This window comes from Cyprinodon variegatus, unplaced genomic scaffold (genome assembly GCF_000732505.1).
Source record: "Cyprinodon variegatus isolate N-32 unplaced genomic scaffold, C_variegatus-1.0 Scaffold457, whole genome shotgun sequence".
NCBI lineage: Eukaryota > Metazoa > Chordata > Actinopteri > Cyprinodontiformes > Cyprinodontidae > Cyprinodon > Cyprinodon variegatus.
This window is the reverse complement of record NW_015150910.1, coordinates 325,440-334,319: the sequence shown is the minus strand read 5'-3', so window position 1 is coordinate 334,319 and position 8,880 is coordinate 325,440. Positions and strand designations below refer to the sequence as shown.

The 8,880-nt window shown below is 37.2% G+C and overlaps 1 protein-coding gene across 1 annotated transcript; it reads right to left on the bottom strand.

Annotated features, from left to right (window-relative positions):
• Window positions 1–966: 966 nt before the first annotated feature.
• LOC107094001 (MAP kinase-activated protein kinase 2-like) lies at window positions 967–7,730 on the bottom strand. Its single transcript, XM_015389393.1, has 10 exons — window positions 7,145–7,730; window positions 4,793–4,932; window positions 3,423–3,487; window positions 3,267–3,346; window positions 3,056–3,182; window positions 2,850–2,925; window positions 2,360–2,484; window positions 1,592–1,677; window positions 1,426–1,506; window positions 967–1,317 (listed from the first exon to the last, which is right to left on the bottom strand). The coding sequence occupies exons 1-10, from the start codon at window positions 7,397–7,399 to the stop codon at window positions 1,141–1,143; spliced, it is 1,212 nt and encodes a 403-aa protein (XP_015244879.1). The 5' UTR covers window positions 7,400–7,730; the 3' UTR covers window positions 967–1,140.
• Between the last annotated feature and the right edge of the window lie 1,150 nt (window positions 7,731–8,880).

Sequence of the window (8,880 nt, the reverse complement as noted above, 5' to 3'; positions counted from 1 at the left end):
CAAAGAGGCATCAGATCCAACAGGGGAACCAAGACATCCTCCTCCCAAGCATCAGCTTTTCATTCCAAGGGATTCAAGACATAGCAGTATCCATCTTTCAATCTCCATCTTGGGGTGTACTCCCACTGAGATGTACCCTAACCTCCAAAATGCCCGGTTGGAGTTTATGCAAATGATTAAAGATAATAAATATGTACACTAGGGGTGTCCTGATTCAACTTTTTTTTAATCTCTGATTTGAATGTTGAAGCTATAAGAATTGATTGATAGATATCTTTTTCTATGTCTGCTTCTGTCTCCTTGAACCCCAGTCGGCTTGTGCAAATGGCCGCTCACAACGAGCCTGGTTCTAGTGGAGGTTTCTTCCTGTTAAAAGGGAGTTTTTCATCTCCACTGTCGCTACAAGTATGCTTGGTGTGAGTGATTGCAGAGGGTCAATGAGTCGATATAATCAATTGGTTTTCTTTAGATAGAAAACTTTGAATCAGTTTGACTGTAGGGTCTGGTTGATTTCTCTCTGTAAAGTGCCTTGAGATGACATGTGTTGTGAATTGGCGCTATATAAATAAACTGAATTGAAATGAATATTGACCCTATATGATTAATTAATCATACCAGCTATTATTACTTAAATTTGACTTACGAATGTTAGAAAAGGCTGAAGCAAGTGCTATTACAAAAACAGAGAACAATAATCTATAATAGGTATGAGAACAACTCACCCATGTAATATTAACCAATGGGTTACAGAAACTTAAAATAGAAGCAGAGTTTTTCATTCAGCATGACAATATCAGAAATCAAAGATAAAGAAGGATATAACCCATTACTAGTTTTTTGGGTAAATATCGTACCTATACTCGATCTATACAGAGCCTTGTGAATAGAGATGTTAAATGTGTGTGCAGATCTAAAAAGTGCTCCAAAATGTGTTAAACAAAATTTATTTCAGTGCATTACAGCTAAAATTGTTAAAATATAAATGTTTCTTTTTTATTGATGATAAATGCAACACAAAGAAAACACAGAGAGTATGATATGTCGATGGAGTATTACTTAGAGCTTCCTTTTACACCAGTTTTATCCAGTAATCAGTCTCTCCTCAAGCTCTTCAGTAAACGTCATCTCCATCTGACTGTTTCACACCACGCCTCCCTCGCTGCTTCCCCTGTCCTCACCCTCTGCGTCGCCTGTCGCTCTAGGTGTCGGCCTGTTGCGTCTCTTGTTTAGCAAAGGGTTGTTGGACGTGTCCAAGTCCTTGATCTTTACCTGGTCGTAGTCCACGCGCATGGTGGCCAGGGCACTGGTCATTCCCTCCTGTAGGAACAGTGTGAGCTGTGAATGTAATTTGGTACATGTCTGCCACCTTGTGGCAACATTCTAAAAACAAACAAACAACATAGGGCACATAGGACTTAATATCACCTTCACATCATCCCAAAGCTCCATATCTTCTGTCAAAACCCGAGAGGTGTGTAAAGGTGTTTGAGGGACCACCATCGACTGCTGCTGGGTCAAAGCATAAATATTACAAGGGGAGCAGCAAACTGCAACAGTTTATCTACAGAGTGATTGTAAAACTTCAACTCACACTGATCCAGGGATGCTTCATAAACTGACTGATGGTCATCCTCTCACTGGGCTCCGTCTTCAGTAACCGAACAATCAGCTGTTTGGCTGCAAGTTAGCAACCCAGCAGATCCAAATTAATTCTAGTTATTCCAGATTTATTTCCTTTAAAATCCAGAGAAAGCATTCCCTAAGTATACAATCTGTTTTAAAAGCTTCTGTGCGGTGCAAAAGAATTAAATAGTAGCAAGATATCTTTATATTTCCAATTAACTACACTTTAATATAAATCAGCAAATCTCTGGCTTCTTATCTCTGACATTCCTTATGAATTTAATTGATTGAATAACATATCTAATAACACAAGTTAACAGAGCTAATCTAAAATAGTTTATTCTTTAAGTTTACATCTATGGATCGACCAACAAAACAATTTAATTAGTTTAATTAGTTTAGTATTAATTTAATTAGTAAAAATAAACAAAAAACAAATAAATCAATCAATGTTGTCTAATGATAACAATAGATACATAGTTTATTTAAGTTGCCAAAGTTAAAATAACACCTTGTCTAAAGTTGCAGAAGTCTTCTGATGGTAAACCTTTGAAGCTTTGTGCAGATTAAATAACTCATCCAGTTTAAGTTCATGAAATCCAAAATAAATGCTTAATAAATTAAAACTGCATGTGTTGCTGCCATGTTCATTCATGAGATATCTGAAAACAAGTCTGATCGCTTTATACAATAGTATAAATAGTATAATAATATGAAAAATGGTGAAAATGCTGACCTTCCTCAGAAACGTCGGCCCACTCAGGGTTTGGAAAATTATACTGGCCCAGTCTGATCCTCTGTTTCATACCTGGAGAGATGGCCTGACCTGTGTTGGAGTAGAAGGGGGGAAATCCACAGAGCCTGCAAAACATAGAGAAAAATTCAATAGATGAGAAAAAAAAATATTTAAAAAAATTAAAAGAAGTAAAACTCCCCTCATTCAAAAACTAGATCAATGATTAACATGCATAAAACAGATTTAAGCTAACAGCAAAAAGAACAAAAAAACGATAACATAAAAAGTGGGAACAAGTTAAAAGATACAAGAAAAGAATTGAGAATTTAGCAAAAAAAATTATAAAAAAAAAGAAAACTAAAGGAAAATGAAAGGAATAAAAGAAACTGAAGAAAACAAAGGAAAGGAAAAAACTTAAAAAAAAAAGTTTATATAGCATATCTACCTAAAAAATGAAGCTGAATGATTTGGAGATATCTGTGTTACTCACAAGATGTACATGATGACTCCCAGAGACCACATGTCACATGACTTGTCATATTTCTCTGGCCCCAGCACTTCCGGGGCTGCATGGAAAGAAGCAATTATCAAACGAATCAATAATGTGCAAGAAAAACAACATAATGGTTGATGACATCAATTGGTCATTAAATGACTAATACTGTAGTAGCTAGCAGAAGTGGTGAATGCTCTCACCAACATAATACGGGGTGTAACATGGGGTCTGGAGGGAGTTATGCAGTTTAGTCTCCTTTGCGAAGCCAAAGTCAGTCAGCTTTAACGTAGCGTTGCTGTCTTTTGTTGTGTACAGCAGGTTTTCAGGCTGAAATAGTAAGAAAAAAAGCTTAATCAAATGTAAATCTTCTCTGATGTTCTCAAGGAGGAGTCAGTCTGAAAGCAGCGCTACCTTCACATCTCTATGAGCAATGTCCACATGGTGGAGGTACTCTATGGCTGTGCCAATGTCATGCATGATCTCCGACACCTCTGAGGAACACATTGCATGTAAAACCACAAAGGGCAAACCTTACATTATATGAACTGAGTAGAACATTGGACGCACCTCTCTCGGTGAAGGCCTGGTCCCCTCTGGCCTGGATGCGGCTGAACAGCTCCCCTCCCTCCATGCTGAGACAAGGTGGACAAAGAGATGAGAACTGGGACAGAGAACACATGCTTGGCAAACATCTATTGGACCGTGCTCCAAAGCTATTAGAACAAAGCTAACCATTGTGTCTCATGATTCAGTGTGTATAGCAACTCACTTTGGGGAGCAAAAGTAAACCATGATACATATTTAACATGGTTTATATATATAAAAAAAAAATGTTTTCCTGGCGTACAAATAGATACAAAGAGCTGGCAATGTTAATGTTTGATATCTTAGAAGTTAACTTTATTTAAATGGAATCCTTATAACAAGCTAATTATTATATTCCACATGCTCAGCCTTCTAGAATATAAAATCCTTTATCGTCCCACAATGAGGAAATTCTGGTGTTTACAGCAGCAAAAAGATTACCGGTATAGAAAAAATGGTCAGACAAATGTGGACCTTAGAAGATTATACAAAAATAACATAATAGTGAATAGTTGTTATAAAAGTGTTTTAACAATAAAAATACTGTGCACCTGGACAATAAATAACTAATATACAGCTGTGGGCATTATTACAGTAATGGTTATGTGAAAAAAGCAGCAACATCAGAGATGTACAAAATGAGAGCAGCATGTTATTTAACAGACTAAGATAGAAACTGTGCAAAATCAGCATGAATGTAATAACTTATTGAGGTTTTTGGGAACGGTGGTGGTTATAGAGTCTAACGGCTGCTGGGAGGAAGGCTCTGTGATAACGCTCCCTGGTGCATTTAAGGTGCAGCAGTCTGTCACTGAAGGAGCTCTCCAGATCAGCAGCAGCTTCATGCATAGGGTGGGAGACATTATCCAACTGAGATGTAAATTTAGTTAGGATCATTATGTTTCCCACATCTGCACTGAGTCCAGAGGGCATCCAATCAAAGAGCTGGCCTTCCTGATCAGCTTATCCTGCTGCTTTCTTTCTATAAACCATCTCACTGTCTGTTTTAGCAACTATACTTTGCTTTTCATTTCTATCTAACTTAATTTGACCAGCTTTGTTGGCTTCAAATTAGGGTTTTATAAAACTTTATTAATCTGTATCAAATCTTTTGGTAAATAGTCCCGAAACATTCAAGCTTTGATGTATTTCTATTGAAAAACTTAAGTTAATTATCTTTAGGGTTAACTCCCTCTATTTTAATCACATTTTAGGGGCATATTTTCTGCAATGGAAAGATTGGGACACTTCCTACTGTTTTCAAAATCTTCACGGTTTTTATTATCTGCTTGGCCCCAAGTGGTTAGATGAGCTTCTCATGTCGAATGTGTTAAAGTGTTGATAACACTTACCACTCCATCACAATGAGAAGACATTTCTTCCCCTGGTGCATGTTCTCATACAGACTCAGGATTCTCACAATGTGGGGGCCTCCTGAAACTCGCCAGTGTAGTTCAACCTCTCGTCTGGCTTTAGGAGTGTCATAGAGAATCTGGTAAAACCCAAAACAAGTAAATGTTTCAAGTTTAGTGTTACTGTTAATTTATCTTCATCCAAAGCAGCGATTCTATATAAAATGCATCAGCACTGTAACTATGAGTGACTGTATTCAGTAACGTGATCTCTCTATTAGGCAGAGTACTGAAGCTGAAAAAAAAAAAAAAAATCACACTTTCCTCAGATCTGGGCTTTGATCATTGAGAAAATTATAAGACCAATTTGAATCCTGGAGGAGGAATAGCTGTGAGAAATGCTCAGCTTCTCTAAAAAAAAGCACAAATTAACACAAAATATCTTTAAAAAGTAATAGATGACCTCAGCATGACCCCTTTTTTGGGGTCATTGCTGATGGGTTTATATTGGGGGAAATTGTTTTTTTTTTGTTTTAAACAAACAATGTGACCCAGTTTGGGTTAGAGAGGAGACATGAAGGACAGATCCTATTTTGAAATAAACAAAACAGATTGATATGACTTCACTGAAACTCTCTCACAGGATGAATTTAGAACTACTGAGATTATAAACGGTGCTGTGCACTAATGTTAATGTGAGTGGGTTCTGTTGATAACTTTATCTCACAAAAGAAGTAGATTGTTTATTTTAAATAACCTTTCATCCTTTTAAGTAGCTAGTGTAAGCTAAAGCTTACTGCGTTTACAATGAGACTTTGACCAAAGAATAAAAAAAAGAGGTGTTATTTAAAAAAAATATATATTTAAGTATTCATTTTGTAATCGAAATTCAAAATAAAAGAAAGTCTTATCAGTCAAGCAGGTTAATTTTTTTATTTTTTTACTTTACTATTTCATCATAAAGATTTTTCCTTTCTACAAAGTAGGTGCAAGCGAATACTACTGTAGCTACATTGGCTTTAAAACCTTGACCATAGAGCAGACAAAGACAATATGAGCTATGGTACTTATCTAGTGTCACACAGAGTATGAATTTTGGTATCCAGATCATTTGTTTGTAAATCATTTACAGTTATGATATCTTATTGATATGTCCATAGTTTATTGCTTTTGGGTCATTTAGTTTTGGACAACATGGAATAATTTACAATAGGCAGCTCTATTTTAGTGTGAAGGACTTTATCCCTCTGGCAGGGCTGGAGCAAAACGTGTTTCCTGATATGAGGCATTGCCTTCCATCAGGATCACAGCCTGTCTGAAAGATAATTATGTGTTTACTGTGGTCAGAGACAGAGCTGTCACAGGTTTGTTGAAATAGACCTGCTTGTTATGTCTGACTGCAAAAAACAATCAGCTAAAAAAAAATAACGTGACCCAATATTTCTGAATGCAGGTCATGTCAGCCTCACTGGTGTTATGTATATTTTTAAATATAAAAATCCCAATAAATTGGTAAGGCATCTTTACATAACAATTGTATGCTTCTTGAAACACTGTATACTTGTTTTAGTTTCTTTTGATGCATTAATATCGTAACTAGATGGGGACTTTAGGTTTATTGTGAGAAAAACACAATCTAACAAAGTTTAACCTGAAAGAAAGAAAAAAAGAAAGAAAGAAAGAAAGAAAATGTTTTAATATTGCATCTGCTTTTAAGCTTCAATGTTGATTAGTTATGGTGGATTCAAACACATAACCTAGTGTTATCTGTCCACGCCTGGATCGATCATTCTTTGACCAAATCCTAGGTTACTAAAATAACACACATTTACTAGCAGCTATTAAAGTGCGTGTAACTTCCAACATTTCATCATACCTGCTTGGTCATGGACTTTTCTAAGAAAACACATGGAAGCAATCACTGGAGCCACTCTTCCTGTTTACTTTTTAGAAAGCTCTGCTGCAACCTTGTACCCATCTGTTTTTTTTTTATGTGAAATCATTCCTGAACACTTATTGTGGAGCAGATGAGAGGAAAATTACAACTTTTCTTAGTCATTCAGACTATTATGTAATTTCATTACAAAGCACATCATTGTCCAGGCAGCAAAAATAGAGAGGAAAGGAAACAGACAGGTACCCAGACAGTATATAATTGTCTAAGCAGCCCTCTATTAGATTAGATTTCAGACTACTGCTTCATTAATAAAAAAGTAATAAATATTTAAAACATATATGAAATAAAAATAAATTCAGTTAAGGTCAAACTGAATAAGAAAAAAGAAGATTTCTAAAGCAGGACTCACAGATTGGTGTTTTAAATGTACAGATTAACTTAAATGGTATTCAAACCTTGAGGGCGCATTTTTCCCCTGTGGTCTTACAGTAACACTCCAGCACTTTTCCATTGATTCCCAGACCAAGCACCTGAGATGTGATCTTATAGTCATCAGTCACTGAATTTCTCTTGAACTCCGCTTTAGGGTAAGCAGGTGGCAGGGGCCCCATTGAGCTGCTGTCCAGACTGGAGGGGCCACTGCTGCAGAGCGCTGTCCCGTGCTGCGCACAGCTTGGAGTCACCGCCTGCTCCTCCTCATCATGAAGCATTTTCACCTAAAACCGAAACTGTGAGCAGACAGGCGCTCACTACTGTCGCTAATAACAATCCACAAAAATCATTGTGATCCAACTGCAGGACTTTGATATAGCAGACTCTTCAGAACATACGAAACAAAAGAGGCAAAAACTAAAGAAAAAAGGACGCTCAGAATGGGCGGAGATGTAAAGGAAACCGTTATGTATAAACAGATTAAAGCTATTACAGCCTAAAACTTATAGTAAGTCCTTAGAAATAAGAACAAAGGAAAAAAAAGGTGATTATATAAAAAGGATCTGGTTCCCCCTGCGCGCTCCTCATTGCGATTTGCCTCTTTCTGAGGGAACATCAACCTCTGTAACCCTTTACGTCAGCGAGGAAAGCTCAAGTTCACGCTCCATTCACAGATTTCTTAAAGGGACAGGCATGCGTAAAGACGCAGAGCGCAGAACCAGAAGAGGTGCTCGTTATCATTTACAGGGTTGCCAACTTTTCACCAAACCTTGGGGTGAGATTTTGAAATAGTTTGGACAGGAACGCCCATCAGGATTCAATCAAAAGGCTCTGAGGACCTGTGCAGCTATAGGTTGGAGGTTTTCAGAGGATTCAAATGAAACTAAGCGGCAACATCTGGAATTTCTATAACACAGTAAATGTTAGTGAACAACAAGTGATCCGTGGTTATGTGGAACATTTTCCTCACAATATATATTATTTTCTATAGTCTTGTGATTCTTAGAGAATTGAAGTAAAGAAGTATAGGCCCTACTAAAATAACTGCATCTTAAATATACTGTAAACTAAGAATTTCACAACTTTGTTTATTAATTATTCTCTGCAGTTCAAGTAAAATAAACAATGGGGAACTAATAAGTTATTACTGGCACTAATACAGGAACCAGTGCAATTGAATGCCATGCAAACTACACTGTGTATGAATATTCGGTATGACCAATGGTATAAGAAGCTAAAGCCAGCTCTAACACAAGCAGCACAGAAAAATTAGTTACAGCACCCTGCAACAAAATATCATTTGATATGGGGAGTGGTGGCCTGGTGGTCAGGGCAGTGCGGTTGCACTCTGAGAAGGTTGCAAGTACCTAGTTTGATCCCCAAAGCCTAAACTCTGGGTCTCTGAGTGAGACCCTACACTCCCACACTGCTCCCTGGGCGCCGCACAATGGCAGCCACTGCTCCCCAAGGGGATGGGTTAAATGCAGAGGTAGATTTCTCCAGTTCACGAAAACCTGCCTAAAATGTTGTGCTCTTCAAAAGCAGCAGTTTACTGCTTGACCACAATATTCTCTTTATCAGAAAACGAAGCTTTGACATAAGTCTGTAAATTCTAAAAAGGGAGGGATCCAAAGAACCATTTTTAAAGGTGAGTGGAAAACAGCACTCTTCAGGCAAACATACAGGTGCTGGTCATAAAATTAGAATATCATGAAAAAGTAGATTGATTTCAGTAATTCCATTTAAAAAGTGAAACTTG